This window comes from Lepidochelys kempii, chromosome 3 (assembly GCF_965140265.1).
Source record: "Lepidochelys kempii isolate rLepKem1 chromosome 3, rLepKem1.hap2, whole genome shotgun sequence".
NCBI classification, from domain to species: domain Eukaryota; kingdom Metazoa; phylum Chordata; order Testudines; family Cheloniidae; genus Lepidochelys; species Lepidochelys kempii.
The window spans coordinates 150,317,759-150,340,013 of record NC_133258.1 but is presented as its reverse complement, the minus strand read 5'-3'; the positions used below and the strand labels follow the sequence as shown (position 1 = coordinate 150,340,013).

The window sequence follows — 22,255 nt, the reverse complement described above, 5'->3', positions numbered from 1 at the left end:
TCAATCGATTGTGTGACGTGCTCTGGATGAAAGCTGGAGGCATGTTGGTAAGTAATTTTCCCTCTGTTGATATTCACCACTTCTTGTCAACTGTTGAGAATAGGCCACTTCCACCTTGATTAAATTGGTCTTGTTAGCACTGACCCCCAACTTGGTAAGGCAACTCCCATCTTTTCACGAGCTGTTATATACTGCTTACTCTATTTTTCACTCCATGCATCTGATGAAGTGGATTTTAGCCCACAAAAGCTTATGCCCAAATAAATTTGTTAGTCCCTAAGGTGCCACAAGGACTCCTCATTGTTTTTGCTGATACAGACTAACATGGCTTCCATTCTGAAATCTACTCTACAACAGCGTAATGCGGTATACAAAACACCACACTAGGCAATTTAGGGTTAATGAGCTAATGTGGAAGCAGGTGGCTCCACCCCACCACACCTATGAGAGATGTCGGACCTGGAGGAAACAGCTCAAAAGGGGAAATCCCAGCACATTTGGTGGCAGACCAAGGAGGAAAGCTGAGGAAACCTCCAGGCCTCAGCTCCTGGAGAGAAGGCTGACAAGGTAGGGGCTCCTCTGATGGCTGCTGCCCACTAGCCTCTCCTTGAAAGAAGAGAGGGTCTGATCCTGATTCATTTTTTGAGGTGACTATTCCTCTATATTTGCCTGTGAACTTAGTTGGGGACTGCAGCTCAACAAGAGCTCTCTGAAGGAAAAGAATCTTACCACAGTCATGGGATAATTCATTTGTGTTAATTCCCCTTCTTCAGTTCACTGACAACACTGGAAGGGGTGGACTATCTGGGGCTCAGCCCTCTGGCTGAACCCCTTCTGAGTGGACCTGGCATGGGAAAACACCCAGCCATCACAGATCAGAGGCCTGAGTGAGTGCTGCGGCTAAGTCTAGGGCCTACGTGGCACCCTGGGGAAGAAACCCCGGTGACAATCTAAATCTCATGTTCACATGTACCTGTGAATTTGAAGGCAAGATACTTGGCACTACTTGGTGATTCCCTGTGGAGCAGAAGGAAGATTGCTCACTGTTAATCCTGTTTGCGGCAGTCCTCTTTTGTCCCATTCAATACAGCAACAGCCTTTAATAGTAACACTATGGCTCCACCAAACAGGAGGCAAAGATATCATAGATAGTATATAAGCCCCAATCCACCCACTTCCTCTCAGTGAAAACTTAAAAAGAAGGAAAACTGTAAGTTACTTAAAAGAACAGGGAGGAAGGAGGGATATCACATGAGAGAACAGAGATAAACAGGATTAAGAGTGAGTAACTTTCCCTGGTTGTGCCTCCTTTTCCCATTCTCCCTGGTAACAGTCTTTATGGACATACATTTTTACCCCAAAGGATGGCTTGACTACTTGGCTTGGAAAACCAAACAGTCAAACTGAGTCTACAGCAACAGACAAAGCAAGTTGACGGCTTTGCAAATATAAAAGACAGATATTTTAAAGTTCCATGCCAAGATATTGTCATACCCTGAGACTATTAGCACTTATGACATGATGAGGTTTCATTACTAGGTCATATAAGAACAAAAAGTGAACTATCGTGAACTAATCAACTGTTGAAGACCTATGTTGCTATCACATGACCTTGAAGACAGGGAGCAGTAAGCTCCATTTTTCTGAAATCCTCCATGAAGTATTCTTTGCATAAGCTAAACCACTCTGATGTAAACAAGGTGAGGCTCTACCCAGATGCAGAGGGAAGATAAGGAGAAGTCCAACAGTATGGGTCCAGGTGTTCACCACTATCTATTTACATATGCTACTTCAGCTAGGGTGATAAACAAGACTACGGGGTGCTGGAAGACCAGTATTTTTTAAGACTACACATCTGAAAGGATCATCTGTCTCTGGGTCTAACACCAAGAAAAGTTATGTTTTTTTGTATTAGAAGATGGGGACCAAAATGAGAGTATCATTTTGATACAATCAGATGAGTAGGAAAAGAAGCTCAGGACCATAGTAACCAAAGTGGAGCAGCACCATTACATAACTGGTTTATGAAAGACTAAGGGAGAGAAAGGAAATATTTCAAGAAAGAATGCCACAGAAGAAGGAGGAATCTTTGAAGAAAATAAAGGTGAAAACAACCCTTCAGGATAAGGTTCACTCAGTCCATGAGCTGTAAAATCAACCTGATTGGAGAGGAAGAAACTGGAAAGGACCCTGCCAGGAAAAGCAGAGTCCTTACCACACTCTAGAAAAGAGCATACATACTCTGGATTAATGCCCAAATTCACCCCTCTTCCTAAATGTCTTCTTTTGTCACTTGAAATAAAAATAATACCAAACAAAGCTCAATTTAAACCTTCTCCTCCAGGCTAAATTGTTTCTAACAATTTCACAATAGAGCCTCTAATCCCAGACCTAGTTACCTCACCCAAGGAGACAATCCCACCTTCTTTACATCCTGGGTAGAGTCAACAAACTGCACATCACAATGAGTCAGCAGGAATTTATGAACACTTGCATTCCTCTTACACCTGGCTACAGAAGATAAGAGAGTTTGATAAAACTTGAAAAAGAAAGACCTTGCTATCTATGTTCCTAAATGCATTATTTCCTTATGCTGTCTGTCTCCCAATTGATTAGGTATCCATGATTCATAGCATAGTGATTGATTTTGTCCCTGAGCTAAATGAGAGTAGACACTGAAAGACCTGGGTAACGTTAACAGATGGGGATATGATGGCAGGTGTGTATCTTTTAGGTCCACTGAACAGAGGATATGGGATAACCTGAAGTGTGGACCTGGGAGTTTCTATCTCAAATCATGACTGGCAGATCTCTTTTGAAGTAGAGGACAAGAATGGGATAGAAACCCCTGCATCCGGCTTGTGTATGAGTATATTAGGGAGTACAGGAGGAAAAATTCCTACTTCTCAGAATGGGAGAATCTGGGCAGATACCTCCTTGGCCAAAAGAAACTAGAATGTTCTGGGCCCAAGGGACAAACAGTTGGACAAAACCCCCTCTAATAGTGGCATGGAAGAAATTGAATTTTATACATGGACTGACCAGCTTCCATGCCTGCTGTCTGAGGAAGAGGGAAACCTGACATCACAAAGTGTATGAGAAAGAAGACTGGTTAGGATGCGAGCCTGCAACTTTGGACACGCAGGTTCAGTTCCCTACTCTGCCAAAAACTTCCTGTGTTACTTCAGACAAGCCAGTTTCCAATCTGTACAATACAGATATTCCCCTACCTCACCGAAGTATTATGAGGTGCTCAAATATGACAATAATGGGGGCTGTACAAATACCTTAGCTGACATATCCTGCCAACTAGAACAAAAAGGAATAAAGGCAGAGAGGCAAAGCTGTGAATTTCAATAAAATTGCTTGGGTGTGAGAATCTTATTCATTGCCCGACTAACTGATGGGACTGAATCAAACATGATGAATATATTTCTTTAGTAGCAGGCTTGTGGATCTTCTAGAATCACTTGCTATTTCTTTTGTCTGTGTTAATTGAAATGAGTGTTTCAGGCACAGAGGTTGTTTCTTCTTCTAAACACAGAACTGTGTTAGCTGCCTGTAAAGAGTTACTATGAGAAACAAGATTAACTAATCTGCAAAAGTAGAAAGAAATCTGGAATTCAATGGGAACAAAAAAGGTACTTTTCAAATTATATTCTTCCGATGATTACATTGTATGTGCTCACATATGAATTCTCCACCTCCCTCTTAAATTATACCATCTTGGACCATTTTCTGCCCCTATCTTGCTACTCTTAGGCAGCCTTGCAACATTTGTTAACAAATGAACAGATATTTCATGTGTGATGTTGCACGCCATAATGCTTTATGGGAATAGGCTTATGAATGTATATATGACAAAACTGGAATATGTTTTATGCTACATATGCCATGTAACATATCTCTGTAAAGATTATGATCTACTGAATATATACATTCTATTTGTATGCATGTATCATTTTTGTATTTGAAGTTATGAATATTGGCTGTGTACTTGTTTGATTTTAAGTAGCCTTAGTAAGGCATTTGGTCAGCTTCTTTAGAAAGGAAATTTGCAAGTTAAGTGCCCAATCAAGAAACACTTAATGGACAATAGATCGTGGAAGTCTTCAATCCACATAAGAAGTCTACCTGAGGATGTTCAAAGTAGCATGTGAACAATGGCTGCCACGTGTAAAGTTCTGAGCCATGCATGGACATGTGACTTGCCCATGTGACTCCAAAACTCCACCTTGGAGCTGAATTCTGGATAGGAGAGAGAAGGGGGTCTCCACACACAAGAGAGTCTAGTTAAGCTCCTTGGAAGCCCCTCCATTTTGTCTTCAGCTGGCTCAAGAGATAGCCTCTCCACCCCCAAAGGATACCCGAAAGAAACTGGAACAAAGGACAGTAACCACGGGGTTGTGAGTGATTGCTGGGCCTAGAATAGAGGGAGGTTAGTCTGTAAAAGAAGCTTACTGGAACATCTCTGAGGGTGAGATTTCATCTGAAATCACTTTCTTACTGTATTAGGTTTACACTTGCGTGTTTTATTTTATTTTACTTGGTAATTCACTTTGTTCTGTCTGTTATTACTTGGAACCACTTAAATCCTACCTTTTGTATTTAATAAAATCACATTTTACTTATTATTTAACCCAGATTATGTATTAATACCGGGTCGGGGCGGGGTGGGGGGGACAGCTGTGCATATCTCTCTATCAGTGTTATGGAGGGCGAACAATTTATGAGTTTATCCTGTATAAGCTTTATACAGGGTAAAACAGATTTATTTGGGGTTTGGACCCTACTGGGAGCTGGGCATCTAAGTGTTAGAGACAGGAACACTCCTTAAGCTGTTTTCAGTGGGGGACGTGGTTCAGACCTGGGTCTGGGTTTGTAACAGGTTAGTGTGTCTGGCTCAAATTGGCAAGGAAAACAGGTTGGAAGTAGTCTCAGCACATCAGTCAGCAGTTCCCAAGGGGTTTTCTATGATCCAACCCATCACATCATGTATTAGAGAAACTGTGGTTTCTTGGATACAATTGTATGGTTATTGTTGGCACATGCTGAATTTTTAATGAAAACCACTAAATTTAATTATATGATCTTTGTAGTGTACATAAATGTATTTTTTTCTCTTTTAGCTCCTTAAAACGTATATACTATTCCAAGAAAGACAAAATGGACATTCACAATTGTTAATAAAATACAAATTTAAAAAATGTTTGGACCCTATAAGAATTTAGACTTAATTTCTATGCAAAAAGGTACAGTAATTAATATTTCATTGCATCTAATCCAATATATTAATGGTTTAAAAATAACAAGTTACACAAAAATTTAGAAAAAATACATTTTCTGAAGTAGAACATCCCACAAAGAAGATTACTTCTATCCTAAAGTTTACTATCTACTACTTTCTATCCTAAAGTTTTTCTATGCATTCTACATGACTATTTAAACTGTGTACTGAGAATCACAAAAGGTATACTTACAAGATCATAGTTATAAAGCGGTTGACATACTTTTTCAAGTGTGTATAAATATCTCACATTATCTTTTGATTCATTTGCAGTATCTGTGATTCTGGCATCCAACTCTCGCCACATCTAGAGGGAAAAATACTACAAAAACTTCATACATATCAATGTATTATTGCCAATGTATAGATGTGCAGAATGTACACATTTGTAAAAAATGGTTATTTACCTTTCCATAACTGTTGTTCTTCAAGATGTATTGCACACGTCCATGCCACTGTAGGTGGGTGTGTGTGCCCTGTGCACAGAAGTTGGAGTTTTTTTTCCCTCAGCAGTACCTGTTGGAGTGGCTCGAGTGCCCTCTGTTGCTGTGCACTATTGCGTGCTGATAGAAGAGAGTGGAGCCACTCCTGTCCTCCTCAGTTCCTTTGTATCAGACAGACTCCAGAACAGAGGTCAGGTTGGGTAGGTCATGAAAAGGACACTTGCAACACATCTCAAAGAACAACCATTACAGAAAGGTAGGTAATTGTTTTTTCTTCTTCAAGTGATTGCACATGTCAATTCCACTGTAAGTGACTCAGAAGCAAACACACAGGGAGTTGAGTTCAGAATCTATCTTAACAGTTATTGCAAGACATCCCATCTGAAACTGACATTGTCTCTGGACCGATGGGAATTGGCATAATGAGGGGTCCTATAATGGTAGCCAGCCAGTCAGTCAGCAGCACAGACAGCTGCAGCAGCACAGGAGCCAGCAATCAGAGCTGTAAATGGGGGAGTTTCAGTGGGAGTTTGTAAGGGGAGTTTGGGGGGAAGAATAAGAGCCAGGAAAAGGAACAGACAGGCTAGTGAAGAGAGTGTGTGGTGTTCTGGCAGTTTTTTCGTGCTCGTTGGGGGTTTGTTTTGCTGTGGGTGGTGGTGTTTTGGTTTGGTTTGTGTTTCCCCGACTAATAGGACTTAGGTGAGAAGGTTATGACAGACACAGAGGCAGTAGTGGGAGTGACCCAAGTAGTGGAAGACACAATGAAGGTGACTGGATGTAGAAGCTGTGGCATGTACATGATCCTGGAGGGGGTACCTCCACTCCTCGTCTGCATGAAGTGCCGCCTGATAGAGTTGGCGGAAGAGAAGATCCGAGGACTGGAGATGCAAGTGGAGACTCTGGTTGAGTTTATAAGGGGGTTCAAGCAGATGATGGACCAAAGACATGAGGAGGCTGAAGGGAAAAGATCAGACTTTCAGATGGAAGCAGGACTGAAGAACTCTGAGGGGATACTGCTGGGTGAGGAAGGTGGACAGTGGAAGCATGTGACTAAGAGAACCAGCCAGAGGAAAAGACAGGCCAGTGAAGGAGAAATAGAGCTCAGGAACAGGTCTGCAGAGTTGGAAAATGAATAAGGGGCACAGCAGGTGGTCACTGAAGGTGAGAGGCCAAGGAAGAAGAGTAGAGCAGATAGTCCTACTGAAAGAGGGCAAGAGTCAATGGAGATAACCACACCAAATATGAGCCCCAGGAGGATACAGGATGGGTTGCAGAGGATTGCAAGGGACAATAGAAATCGAGAGGACTTGCGGCCAGATGGAACAGAAGATAGACTGGAGAATCGCACCATCGCCAGGAAAAGGCAGGTCTACGTGATTGGGGACTCATTACTGAGAATAGACAGGCCTGTAACAAGAGCTGATCCAGAGAACAGAAGGATGTGCTGTCTGCCAGGTGCTAAGATATGGGATATGGACCTGAGGCTGAAGAGGATCCTAACAGGAGCGGGAAAGAATCCATTGTTTGTCCTTCATGTGGGAACAAATGATACGGCTAGATTCTTGCTGGAATGTATCAAGGGAGACTATGCCAGGCTGGGGAAGATGCTTAAGGAAATCGAGGGTCAGGTTATCTTCAGTGGGATAGTGCCTGTTCCTAAAGGTGTGACAAGATTATGATGCTCAACAGATGGCTCAGGCAGTGGTGCTATAAAGAGGGCACTGGGATGTATATGGCCACTGGGAAGCGTTCATGGACAGAGGACTGTTCTCTCGGGACGGACTTCACCTGAGTAGGAAGGGAAACAGACTTCTAGGATAGAGGATGGCACAACTGATCAAGAGAACTATAAACTAGGAATTCAGGGGAGATGGTTGGGAGATGTCCAGGTAATCTCCACGCCAGATTCTCTTTGAGAGGGAAGAAAAGAAAGTAAGAAAGGATACAGCTGTGGGTTGGAGAATGAACATAAGGCAGAAAGGCAGTGTACATATCAATCTAATAGGTAATATTGGCAGTAGAATGTCTGTGCCCAATCGGGTAAAGAATGTGAGCAAAGCCAAACAACAAAAATTAAGATGCTTGTACACTAATGCGAGGAGCCTAGGTAACAAAATGGAGGAACTAGAGCTACTGGTGCAGGAAGTGACACCAGATATTATAGGGATAACAGAAACATGGTGGAATAGTAGTCATGACTGGGTACGGGTATTGAAGGGTATGTGCTGTTTAGGAAAGACAGAAATAAAGGCAAAGGTGGTGGAGTAGCATTTTATGTCAATGATGAGGTAGACTTTAAAGAAATAAGAAGTGATGGAATGGATAAGACACAGTCTGTCTGGGCAAAAATCACATTGGGGAAGAAAGCTACTAGAGCCTCCCCTGGGATAGTGCTTGGGGTCTGCTATAGACCACCGGGATCCAATTTGGATATGGATAGAGACCTCTTTAATGTTTTTAAAGAAGTAAATAGTAATGGGAATTGTGTGATCATGGGAGACTTTAACTTCCCAGATACAGACTGGAGAACAAGTGCTAGTAATAATAATAGGGCTCAGATTTTCCTGGATACAATAGCTGATGTATTCCTTCATCAAGTAGTTGCTGAACCGACAAGACGGGATGCCATTTTAGATTTGGTTTTCATGAGCAGTGAGGATGAGCTTGGTTCGAGCGATTATGAGCTAATTCAGTTCAAACTAAATGGAAGGATAAACAAAAATAGATCTGTGACTAGGGTTTTTTATTTCAAAAAGGCTAACTTTAAAAAATTAAGGAAATTAGGTAGGGAAGTGGATTGGACTGAAAGACTTGTGGATCTAAAGGTGGAGGAGGCCTGGAATTACTTCAAGTCAAAGTTACAGAAACTATCAGAAGCCTGTATCCCAAGAAAGAGGAAAAAATTCATAGGCAGGAGTTGTAGACCAAGCTGGATGAGCAAGTATCTCAAAGAAGTGATTAAGAAAAAGCAGAAAGCCTACAAGGAGTGGAAGATGGGAGGGATTAGCAAGGAAAGCTACCTTACTGAGGTCAGAACACGTAGGGATAAAATGAGAAAGGCCAAAAGCCATGTAGAGTTGCACACTGCAAAGAGAATCAAAAGCAATAGTAAAAGGTTCTATAGCCGTATAAATAAGAAGAAAACAAAGAAAGAAGAAGTGAGACTGCTTAACACTGAGGATGGAGTGGAGGTTAAGGATAATCTGGGCATGGCCCAATATTTAAACAAATATTTTGCCTCAGTCTTTAAGGAGGCTAATGAGGAGCTTGGGGATAATGGTAGGATGAGAAATGGGAATGAGGATATGGAGGTAGATATTACCACATCTGAGGTAGAAGCCAAACTCGAACAGCTTAATGGGACTAAATCGGGGGGGCCTGGATAATCTTCATCCAAGAATATTAAAGGAATGGGCACATGAAATTGCAAGCCCATTAGTAAGAATTTTTAATCGATCTGTAAATTCAGGGGTTGTACTGTATGACTGGAGAATTGCTAACATAGTTCCTATTTTTAAGAAAGGTAAAAAAAACAATCTGGATAACTACAGGCCTGTTAGTTTGACATCTGTAGTATGCAAGGTCTTGGAAAAAAATTTGAAGGAGAAAGTAGTTTAGGACATTGAGGTCAATGGTAATTGGGACATAATACAACATGGCTTTGCAAAAGGTAGATCGTGTCAATTCAACCTGATTGCCTTCTTTGAGAAGGTAACAGATTTTTTAGACAAAGGGAACGCAGTGGATCTAATTTACCTTGATTTCAGTAAGGCATTTGATACAGTTCCACATGGAGAATTATTAGCTAAATTGGAAAAGATGGGGATCAATATGAAAACTGAAAGGTGGATAAGGAACTGGTTAAAGGGGAGACTACAGCAGGTCACACTGAAAGGTGAACTGTCAGGCTGGAAGGAGGTTACTAGTGGAGTTCCTCAGGGATCGGTTTTGGGACCAGTCTTATTTAATCTTTTTATTACTGACCTTGGCACAAAAAGTTGGAATGTGCTAATAAAGTTTGCAGATGACACAAAGCTGGGAGGTATTGCCAATACAGAGAAGGACTGGGATATCATACAGGAAGATCTGGATGACCTTGTAAACTGGAGTAATAGTAATAGGATGAAATTTAATAGTGAAAAGTGCAAGGTCATGCATTTAGGGATTAATAACAAGAATTTATGTTTAAATTGGGTACGCATAACTTGGAAGTAACAGAGGAGGAGAAGGACCTCGAAGTATTGGTTGATCACAGGATGACTATGAGCCGCCAATGTGCTATGGCCGTGAAAAAAGCTAATGCGGTCTTGGGATGCATCAGGCGAGGTATTTCCAGTAGAGATAAGGAGGTATTAGTACCGTTATACAAGGCACTGGTGAGACCTCATCTGGAATATTGGGTGCAGTTCTGGTCTCCCATGTTTAAGAAGGATGAATTCAAACTGGAACAGGTACAGAGAAGGGCTACTAGGATGATCCGAGGAATGGAAAACCTGTCTTATGAAAGGAGACTCAAAGAGCTTGGTTTGTTTAGCCTAACTAAAAGAAGGCTGAGAGGAGATATGATTGCTATCTATAAATATATCAGAGGGATAAATACCACGGAGGGAGAAGAATTATTTAAACTCAGTACCAATGTGGACACAAGAACAAATGGATATAAACTGGCCATCAGGAAGTTTAGACTTGAAATTAGATGAAGGTTTCTAACCATCAGAGGAGTGAAGCTCTGGAACAGCCTTCCAAGGGAAGCAGTGGGGGCAAAAGACATATCTGGTTTCAAGACAAAACTCGATAAGTTTATGGAGGAGATGATATGATGGGATAGCCTAATTTTGGCAATTAACTGATCTGCGACTATTAGTGGTAGATATGCCTGTGGCCTGTGATGGGACGATAGATGGGGTGGGATCTGAGTTACTACAGAGAATTCTTTCCTGGGTGTCTGGCTGGTGAGTCTTGCCTACATGCTCAGGGTTTAGCTGATCACCATATTTGGGATCGGGAAGGAATTTTCCCCCAGGGCAGATTGGCAGAGGCCCTGGGGGTTTTTCGCCTTCCTCTGCAGCGTGGGGCACAGGTCACTTGTTGGAGGATTCTCTGCACCTTGAAGTCTTTAAACCATGATTTGAGGACTTCATTAGCTCAGACATAAGTTAGAGGTTTGTTACAGGAGTTGGTGGGTGAGATTCCGTGGCCTGCCTTGTGCAGGAGGTCAGACTAGACGATCATAATGGTTCCTTCTGACCTTAAAGTCTATGATTCTATGGAAGTGTGGAGTGATGACCATGCACAAGAGATCCAGGGTGAGATTGTCTGAATGGAAACTGGAGGGCCCCTACCTCTCTCTGCAACTGCTAAAAAGAATTGTGTAGAGGATCTGTAGAGATTTAGCATGCTCCAGGTAGAAACTTAAAGCCCTTCTTACATCCAAGAAGTGAAGCTTTTCCTCATCTCTAAGTGTATGGCGTTTCAGAAAAATGTGGATACATAGATTGCTTGTTTAACACAAAAATTAGAGACTACTTTTGTAAGAAATGTCAGGTGAAGGCAGAGATAAACTTTATTTTTATGGAAAACTGTATATGGGGGGTTCTGACACCTGACCTCTCAACTAACCCACCCTTCTGGCTGAGGTAATTGCCACCAGAAATGCCACCTTCACAGAGGAGAAAGTAAGTTACAAGGGGTTTGAAGGGAGGTACCATCAATTCTGTTAGGACTAAAATCAGATCCCAAGGGGGGATGGGGTCTCGTATTTGAGGGTACAATTTGGCCATATACTTTAGGAATCAGGTGATGCTGGCCTTGGAGAAAAGGGATCTATTATCCACCCAGACGTGAAAGGCTGAAATAGCTGCCAGATGCACCCAGATTGAGTTAATAGCCAAACTTTTTTTTAGACCTGGAAGATAGTCCAGTACGAGGTGCAGGGTGCTTACTCTGGAGATTCATCTTTCCTACGAGACCAAATGGAGAAGCACTTCCACTTAGTGAAGTCAGTGTTTCTAGCTTAGAGTTTTCTGTTATTCAGAAGCACTTTTTGCACATTCTTCAAGCAGAACTTTTCAAAGGGTATCAGCCATGAAGCATCCACAGTGTTAGAGACCTTGGAGGTTGGGATGAAGCAGATGCCCCTGGTCACAGGAGATTATGTCTGGATCTAATGGGAGAGACAGAGGCTCAATCGACAAGGTTAGTAGGATCAAATACAAGTGGTGAGGAGGCCACACTAGTACTATAAGGATGTAGCTAGCATGGTCTCATTTTATTTTGAATAAGACTCTGGGCAGTAAAGGAATCAGAGAGAAGGCTTGCAGGAGGTAATTCTTCCAGGACACGAGAAAAACATCTGTCAGTGAGCCTGGGCTAAGCCCTCCCCAGGAACAGAACTGATGGCATTTTCTTTTTGAAAACCGTTTTTGAAAACACTTGGGTGGATTATACAAAAATCTCAGAAATGGACTGCTTCCTGGAAGAGTTGATTTAACTGTGTTCCTCCTTGTCTGTTTATGGAAAACATGGTCACTGAATTATGTGTCAGAATTGATCAATTTTTTCCCCACTATGTGGGAAAGGAAGGCCGAGCAGGCTAGACATAGCACTTTTAGCTTCCTGACATTTATGTGAGAATCTAGATACCTACATGACCAAAGACCTTGCATCTGTAGGGACCCCATATGAGCTCCCCAATCCAGAAAAGACACATCTGTGACCACCAGGAGGGTTTTCAGGATTTGTCTTGATTTTCTAGGAAACCCAGAGTACAGAATGTGGACAGGACAGTGGATAGACTACACAGGACTTGAGCCTTAGACCAATCTCTGATCCACCAGTCCTCCAAGTACAGAAACACATGGACACCTAATTTTCGAAGACAGGCTGCCACCACCACCGCCATGCACTTTGTGAACATCATAGGAGCAGCTGGCAGACTGAACAGGAGCACTGTGAACTGATAATGGCAACCATTCACCACTTAGGGAAACAGGAAGCAGCTGGAATAGAAGCCTGTTCCTCTGAGTGTTACCTAGCAGCTCTGTGTTCTTGGGGAACCAGGGTACAGTACCCAGCCTGTCTGACTCACGAAAGGACCCACCCCGCCCGCCTCTGCTTGAACCAAAACCAATCAGAAAAAAGACTTACAAAAAGCTATGAAAAGGCAGTGGGAGACACACCTAAACCCTTGGGATAAGGATGACAGAATTAAGGAAACTCCCCTAACCTCAATTGCATTGCACACCAAGCTCAGTAGTTATCAGACCAATTCTAGTAATAAATCCTTTATTGGTAATCAAAATAGTGAAGCTCCCTAATTGCATTGTGAGCTCCCTCCAAGGAACACCGCCCAAAACCAGGAATGATCAGCTCCCATGTCTAGCCTGAACAAAACAACTTTGGTATACTTCATTGTTTACACATAAACAAATCTAGTGTTTTCCCTTGAACCATTGTTGTTTCTCCGCAAAAAACACTATTCATGCTCAAGTAAGTGTTCTGATGCCTGGATCCAAAATCTGAATCAGTTCCATTGCGACTTCATCTTCTCCTGACTGATTATGCTGGGGGCTCTGCCTGTCTCCAGCACTCCAGACCCTCAGCTACCTCCACCTCTCTCTAAGTATAGCCTTCTGCCCTGATTTGTGTGATCAGCTTGGAGGTTCTGTTCGACCCAGCCTACTGAGTCCAGGGACATCTAAGGGGTCAGTTTGGAAGTGCTGATTAACCTGGTCCTCTCAGACGCGCTCTGTTAATGTGTGTGAGTCTGATTCTGGGGCTGGAAGAACCTAGCCCTGGGGAACCTAGGTCCTCCAGGATAGCTCCATTGGGAGGGAACTTGCAGCAGGGAGAAGTAGAGCTCCATATGAGAACACAAATGATACAAGAAGTACATTGATAAACATACAGAACGCCCCTCCTCCCTGAAGAGTAACCCTAATAAATGAGCATACCCCAAAGTAACAGGCAAAGCTGGTAACATGAGGCACAGTGGAACATCTATGGCCTCTGCCTGAAGAAAAAATTGGATCTCCCATTGCACGGCAATCTCATGAGAGTGGTTCCTGAAGAGGACACAGGGAAGGGGGGCGTGGAGAAATAAACTGGATGGCATATCCCCATTCCACCATGCTTATGATCCACTGATCTGATGTTATGTAGGACCGAGCACTTAGGAAGTGGGATAAGTGAATGGTAAATAAAAGATGGAGAACAGAAGAAACTAAAGTAGGTGGTACACTATCCTCAGCTATCCCTTCAAAATGTATTTTTGGAAGTGAGGGTTGGATGGGATGAGCCCACTGATGCCGAAGAGGATGGCAGTGAAGGGAGACTCCTATAACCCCTGCCCTTTTCCCTTGGTAGATCTTGGAATTGAGAAGCTAAATTTTGGTGTCTGAATGGCTGCTGTGTACGAAATTGCTTTCTTTTCATTGCTGAATGTTTAGATTCCAAGCAATTTGAGTTTCTCTCTGGAATCTATGAGACTATGAATCCTGTCATCCCTCTTCTCTGAAACAAAGAGAAGGGCTTTCAAAAGGGAGGTCTTGGACAGTCTGTTGGACCTCTTAGGGTAACCCAGAAAACTGTAACCATAAACACCTTCTCATACAAACGGCTGATACCATGGTTCAAGCAGCTAAATCTGTGCTATCCAAACTGTTTTGAAGGGCAGTCCTGGTGACCAACTTACCCTCTTCAGTCTTACTGAAAACTCTTGTCTACAGTCCTCTGGTAACTTGTTGTAGAATTTTTTAATGCTCTCTGTGACAAACTTCCTCCTCTGCCTTGGTGGGTCCTGCGCTTATTGGAGGATTTGCTTGCCTCAGAGGTTCACGGCAGCCCTCAGTTTGGCCACTTTTGCTAGTGGCTCAAACCTGCCACTCACTCAGCTAACCTCATCATTGGCCAGCCTGGGAAAAAGGAAGGAGAACAATCCCCGCAGACTCTGCTGATCCACCATGTGGGTCGGGGAACAGCCCAGAGACCTTCCCTTCTGGTGGAACCCAGGGTCCAGGTCAACTCCTCCTGTGTCTGATCAGGAGTTGGGAGGTTTGGGGGGAACCCGGGCCCGCCCTCTACTCTGGTTTCCAGCCCAAGGCCCTGTGGACTGCAGCTGTCTAGAGTGTCTCCTGGAACAGCTGCGTGATAGCTACAAGTCCCTGGGCTACTTCCCCATGGCCTCCTCCCTTCTTTATCCTCATCACAGGATCCTCCTCCTGGTGTCTGATAATATGCTTGTACTCCTCAGTCCTCCAGCAGTACACCATCTCACTCTCAGCTCCTAGTGCCTCTTGCTCCCAGCTCCTCATACACATGCCAGAAACTGAAGTGAGGTCCTTTTTAACTCAGGTGTCCTGATTAGCCAGCCTGCCCTAATTGATTCTAGCAGCTTCTTAATTGGCTCCAGGTGTCCTAATTAGCCTGCCTGAATTTGTTCCAGCAAGTTCCTTCTTGTTCTGGAACTCTCCCTGTTACCTTACCCAGGGAAAATGGACCTGCTTAATCTGGGACTAATATATCTGCCTTCTAACACTCTCCTGTAGCCATCTGGCCTGACCCTGTCACATCTCCCAAAGGGTGAAGTGATATCTACTCAGGCGTGTCTGCTAGTTTGCAATCCTGAGTTACCCACTTTCTGAAGAAAAAAGCTTCCAAGCAAACATATCCAGCCTAATAGGTTCATAGACTTTAAGGCCAGAAGGGACCATCATGATCATCCAGTCACACCTCCTGCACATCGCAGGCCACAGAACCTCACCCAGCTACTCCTGTAATAGACCAATAACTTTTGGTTGAGTTACTGAAGTCCTCAAACCACGATTTAAAGACTTCAAGTTACAGAGAATCCATCATTTACTCTAATTTAAGCCAGTAAGTGACCCGTGCTCCATGCTGCAGAGAAAGGCAAAAAACCCCACAGTGCCTCTGCCAATGTGACCTGCATTACATTGGCATTCATGGCTGCATCACATTGGCAGCTCATAGTCATCCTAAGATCAACCAATTCACCGAGGTCTTTCTCCTTCTCTGTCACTTCCAAATAATAAGTCCCCAGGTTATTGTTGTTAGTCCCTAAGTGCATGGCCCCCGATTTGTTTGAATTTGGCTTCCATCACAGATATGTTAATTTCTACTCTCATATCCTTGTTTCCATTAGCCCTCCTGCCACTAATCCTAAGATCCTCATTATCCTTATTAAAAACTGAGGCAAAGTATTTGTTTAGGTATTGGGCCATGCCTGAATTATCTTTGATCTCCACTCCATCCTCAGTGCCTGGGGGGTCACTTTTTCTATTCTTTTCCTTTATATAGCTAAAAACACCTTTTACTATTGGTTTTAATTTCCTTTACAAGGTCCAACTATGCTTGGCTTTTGGCAGTTCTCACTTTTTCCTTACACTTTCTGACATCCAAGAGGTAGCTTTCTTTGCTGATCCAACCCACCTTCCATTCCTTATAGGCTATCAGCTTTCTCTTAATAACTTGTTTTAGATGCTTGTTCATCCAGTTTGGTTTGCAACCCTTCCCTATGCATTTTTCCTCTTGCTTGGGATGCAGGATCAAGATAGTTTCTGCAACTTGACAAAGTAATTCCAAGCCTCCTCATATTCAGATCCTTGAACTCTTCAGTCCAGTCCACTTCCCTAACTAATTCCCTTAAATTATTTAAAGTTTAGAGTCCTTGATTTCAAAAGGGCAGAGACAGAACTCTTTTTATTTATCCTTCCATTTAGTTTAAACTGAATTAATTCATGATCACTCGAAACACGGTTGCCCTCTACAACCAATTATTCTATGAGATGCTCACGACTTATCAATACTAAATCTAAAATGGCATCAACTCTTGTTGATTCGGTGACTATTTGGTGAAGAAATCTGTCAGCTACCACATCCAGGAATATCTGGGCCCAACCATTAGTAGTAGTACTTGTCTTCCAATCTATATCTGGGAAATTTAAGTCTCCCATAATCACACAATTCCTGGTAGTACTTATTTCATCAAAAATATTAAAGAGATCACTATCCATAGCCAAATTGGAACATGGGGGGTCTGTATCATATCCCAAACACTATTCTAGAAGAGCCTCTGTTACCTTTCTTCCCCAAAGTGATTTTGGTCCAAACAGATTCCATTTTATCCATTCCATCACTTCTAATTTATTTACACTCTACTTCATCATTAATATACAATGCTACTCCTCTACCGTTGCCTTGATTTCTATCTTTCCTGAACAGCACATACCCTTCAATACTTGTAGTTCAGTTATGACTACTATTCTGCCATGTTTGTGTTATCCCTCTAATATCTGGTTTCACTTCCTGCACCAATAGCTTTAATTGCTCCACTTTGTTACCCAGGCTCCTTGCATTAGTATACAGACATCTTGCTTGTTTCTGCTTGGCTTCACCCAGATTCTTGCCCAACTAGGTACAGCCATTTTACCGCCAGTGTCACCTATCTGGCTCTTTGTATCATTGGTATTGGCACTATTTTTCATCTTGATTTCCATTCTCCTACCCTTTGTTGTTCCTTTCTCCATTGCTGTCTCCTCTTTTACTTGATTTTCCTTCCACTCAATGTTAGAATAAGGTGTGACAATTACACAAGCATCTCCAACTTTTCTCTCCCAAATTCCTAGTTAAAAGCTCTTTTAATTAGTTGCGCCAACCTCCATTCCAGAAGTCTATTTCCTTCTCTACTCAGGTGGATTCCGTCAGATGAAAACAGTCCTCTGACCATGAATGCCTCCCATTGGCCAAACATTCCAAAACCCTCCTTACAGCACCATTGCCTGAGCCATCTGTTGATCATCATAATCTTCTCACCTTCACTCTCCTCCTTTAGGGACAGGTAGAGTTCCACCGAAGATCACCAGAGCCTCCATTTCTGTAAGCATCTTCCCCAGCCAGGAATAGTCTCCTTGATGCATTCCAGCAAGAATATAGCACTATCATTTGTTCCCACGTGAAGGACAATCAGTGGATTCTTTCCTGCTTCTGCTAGAGAGCCTCTTCAGACTCAGATCCACATACTCCATCTTAGCTCCTGGCAGTACATCCTCTGGTAGTTCTCTGGATCAGCTATGGTGACAAGCATGTCTGTTCTTCTTATAGGGAGTTCCCAGTCATGTAGACCTGCACCTTGCTGTTGTTGGTACAATTCTCCAGCCTTTATCCTTCTGTTCTTTCTGGTTGCAAGTCCTCTTGTCTTTTGTTTTCACTTGCAATCTTCTGTGAGTTATCCTCTAACATCCTGGGGTTCTGAACTCTGGCTACCTCGATTTACTCTTCTCTTCTTCCTGTAGGACAAGCTGCTCTTCTTCCTTGTCCTCGCACCTTCTGTTACTGCCCGCTTAGCCCCTTAATTTTCCAACTCAGCAAACCTGTTCCTCAGCTCTATTTCTCCTTCACTAGCTGGTCTTTTCCTCTGCCTTCTTCTTGCAGTCACAAGCTTCCACTGGCCACTTTCCTCATCCAGCATGCTACCTTCACAGTTCTCCAGTCCAGGTTGCATCTGCAAAATTTGAGTTTTCCCTTCAGCCTCCTCTCTCCTTCCCTCCATTATCTGTTCAAATCCCCTTCAAAACTCAACCATCATTTCTACCTGCACCTCCAAACCTCAGATCGTCTCTTCCATCAGATCTATCAGGCAGCACTTCATACAAAGCATCTTTCAGATATCCAGTCCAGGATAATGTACATCCCGCCATTTCCACATCCAGCCATCTTCATCGTCTCTTCCATTTCTTGGGTCACTACCACTGCTGCCTCTGTAGCCATCACAGCCTTCCCTCCTAAGCTCCCATTAAGGAAAAACAAACCAACCACACATACACAAAACAAAAACAGAACACCACACACTGTTTCTCCACACACACACACCCCCGCAAACTCCTCTTACAAACTCCCACTTAAACTCCCCTGTTTTCAGGTCTGTTTGCTGGCATCTGTGCCTCCTCCCTGAGTCTTTGCTTTTTGGTATGGAAGCTTGTTATCCCTGTCTTTTCCACTCATTGGCAGCTGCCATCACAAAAGAACCCGGAGGGGGATGGATGATAGTAAAAATGTTCATAACTTTTAGAAGGGACAAAGTACTTCCTCTTGGCTCATTTTGCTGGGGGCGGGGGGCAGGAAGGAGGGTGTCTGCCAAAGAGCCTTCACTGGTTCCATGATGGCTTCATTAGTTGATAGAGCCTCCCTAGCCAGGATTGCCAACACCAGGATGTCTACCAACTTGTGAGAGCTCTCAGACAACTCTTCTGCCTGAAAATCAAGTACAGAGGCCTTTTTTTTAAACCTCAGTGGGCTCTGTAGTCCTCCAGTGAGTAACTTCATGGCTCTGTAGCCTCATCTGGTTATGAAGACAGACATTCAACTGATATCTGAGGTAGTGGCTGAGGCTGCCCAAGTGAGTTCTGGCTGCTCAGTACTAGTCTTTGTACCAGAGAAGGGTGATCTTGGTGCCTGGAACCGGTCTCAGCACCATATACCAGGGAATGGTTCTCTTGATGTCTCTGGTTCACCCTCCATGACTGCACCCAAGAAGGTTGAAAGGAGGACATGGCTGGAGGGGGAATGCCCCAGTGGTCACCAAAAGGGCCACTGATGGTTAAGTTGGGGACCATTGCTGGAGTGCTGCACAGCCCATGCTCCCAACAAATCTGATGGGGGGATGTGCCATCTCCCAGACATAATAGGGAGGACCTCATCTCTGGGTCAGAGGAGGAGGATCCCTCTAACAGAAGAGGGACCAATCCCAATGGGACTGGTGAGAGATAGCCCAAGCCCAGGGATGGGGGTAGCAGGGATATCACAGGAGGCTTCCCTATCAACAAAACAGGCTTCTGAGGAGGTTTGGATCACAGTACTACAGGATCTCGGAGCGGTGAGGTATGAGCCTCAGGCATCAGCACCGACTGCAAGCTTTCCACTGCCGGTGATACCAGTACCAAGAGGCTAAGCAAGTCTCTTGCAGTTGCACATGCCTCTGATGTTGTTGGGATTGGCACCATCTCTTGGCTCTACAAATGTCCTTCAGGGGACAGACTCAACAGACCTGGAACGAGCTCTGGAGGCTGCAATCCCCCATGAGAGATGATGAGTGTTCTAGGGATTGCCTCTCTCCCAAATGCTTTGTGGAGTGTCTGCCTCTGTCTTACTTCGATACTGATGAAGAAGCAGAATCTGAGGAAGGTTTGAGTCTTTTCTTCAGTATCAGGCAATGGGACCAAAGAGCCAGAGAGATCACCAGTGGTGCACCCCGTAAAAAAGTAGATGTAGTTGGTGTGCTTTGCCCATGTGATGACACCAATGGGGGGTCAAAATACTGCTTCCATAAGCAAACACTTAAGTCTCGCCACCCCATCTTTTTCTGATCAAGGCTTGAAACCTTTATAAATGTGACATTTGTCACTGATGTGAGATTCTCTGAAACATTTCAGGCAGGTTGGATACAAGTTGTTGACTGGCATAGGCTTTGTGCAGGTCTGGCAGGACTTAAACCCCAGGAAGTGAGACATCATTCCGGTATTGGTCCCAGTACCGAAAGAGAGAGAAAAAAGGTCAAAAGAGACAAAAATGGACACCTAGCCCTAAAACTACGTAAAATTGACTAAAACAACTAACTTACAAATATATGCAAAGAAGAATGAGGGAAGTTCTTGACTTAATCAAGTCTGGAATTGTTCCAACAACTGTCACTGGCAGTAGGAAGGAACTGAGGGGGAGGAAGGCAACTCCACTCTCTTATACCAGCATACAGTGGCACGCAGCGACAGCAGGCACTCAAGCCACCCCAATGGGTACCGTTGAAGGGGGAAAATCTCTGACTTCTGTGCACAGGGAGCACACACATCTATAGTAGATTTGACACGTGCAATCACTCAAACTTAATGATATTCAGAAAAAACAATGTCAAGGCAGGCCCTGAAATTATCTTGAGTTAGCTTTAGTAATTGTAATTTATTTCTACATTGCCTAATAGCCCATGCTATTTCTCTCCATATACTATGAACTGTACCTCCTCCCCTATATTTTCCTCTTTCTTCTCCCACTTCTCCTCTCAAAGACCCATGAGGTAAAATAAATATTGCAAATCTAGCTCAAAGCAACCAAAGGAGTTTTTAAAGGAACAAAATAAGAATTACCTTTAATAGTTTGGAATGTCCAACATTTAGAACATTTATGACAGCTTTGCAACTTGGTCCTTTGATCTGCTCAATAATAAAATTGAATTTAGCAGACATACGTTTCCAGTGTTCTAGTTCAGTCAATGGTCCTGAATCGTCGGCTTCTTTTCTCATCTGCTCACTCTCAATAAGAACCTGCAATCAATAAAATAACTTTAAATATTGTGACGGGGCAAGGCCAGATGGCTGTAGAAAAGTAGTGGGAGATAGATATATTAGCCCCAGGCTAAACAAATCCCTGGTACCAGGATAAGTAAATGGCAGCTGCTCCAGGTCAATTAAGACACCTGGGGCCAATTAAGATCTTTCCAGAAGGCAGAGAAGACAGCTAAGTTGACTGGGACACCTGAAGCCAATTAGGGGCTGGCTGAAACTAGTTAAAAGCCTCCCAGTTAGTCAGTTGGGTGTGTGTGTCAGGAGCTGTAGGAGGAAGCTGCCCTGTTGGAGGAATTGAGCAGTACAAACCATTTCAGACGCAAGGAAGGAGGCCCTGAGGTAATGGCCCAGGGAAATGTGCACGTCCTATTTCCAAAAAGTCAGCTACCATAGTTCCTACTATTAGGGTCCCTGGGCTGGAGCCCAGAGTAGAGGGCGGGCCCTGGCTCCCCCCTTCCCTCCCTGATTAATCACTGAGACTGGAAGACAACAGAGGCTGTGCGAGGGAGGGTTGCGTCTCCTCACCTCCCTTGCTGGTTTATGATGAAAATGGCTCAGTAGGCTGTGACCCTTGCCTTTAGAGAGAGAAGGGCTATGTGGAGGGTCACAGTGAACCTCTGTGGCTAGTAAAATCTGCCAGGAAACGTGGGACCCAAGGATACAAGGACAGAGCTTTGTCACAATATAAAACAAAGTTTGTATCTCTAGTTTAGATATTTCTTACTCTATGTAAAGAAATGTTGCTTATCCTACAATAACTATGTTTTTTCAAGATATATTGTCCCCACAGATTCCACTCTTGGTGTGTATGCACCCCATGAACATGAGAATGGATTGTTTGGAATGGCAGCTTCCTCTGGAGGTTCTCCCACACCCTAAGCACCCTCCTGCTTCCTGTAGTAGAGAGTGTAAAGGGCAGGGAAGGTCACAACCCACTCTTAGTTCATTTGCTAATTAGAATCCCTCGGAAGGAGAACTTAAATCAGCCAGGACAGAGAGCTGGACATAGAATCACAGAAATATAGTTCTGGAAGAGACCTTGAGAAGTCCTCAAATCCAGTCGCCGGCACTGAGGCAGGACCACGTACACCTAGAGCACCTGTGACAAGTGTTTATCTAACCTGTTCTTAAAAGCCTCCAACAATGGGTGTTCCAGAACCTCCCTTGAAAGCCTGTGC

General features: G+C 43.5%; 1 protein-coding gene across 1 annotated transcript in view; it reads right to left on the bottom strand.

Moving 5' to 3' along the window:
- DNAH8 (dynein axonemal heavy chain 8) overlaps window positions 1–22,255 on the bottom strand; it is a 577,606-nt gene that overhangs the window by 486,246 nt on the left and 69,105 nt on the right. The window contains exons 8-9 of the mRNA XM_073338555.1: window positions 20,880–21,056; window positions 5,481–5,594 (exon numbers count right to left, since the gene is read on the bottom strand). Coding sequence (XP_073194656.1) covers window positions 5,481–5,594; window positions 20,880–21,056 — 291 coding nt within the window. The remainder of the gene's footprint in view (window positions 1–5,480; window positions 5,595–20,879; window positions 21,057–22,255) is intronic.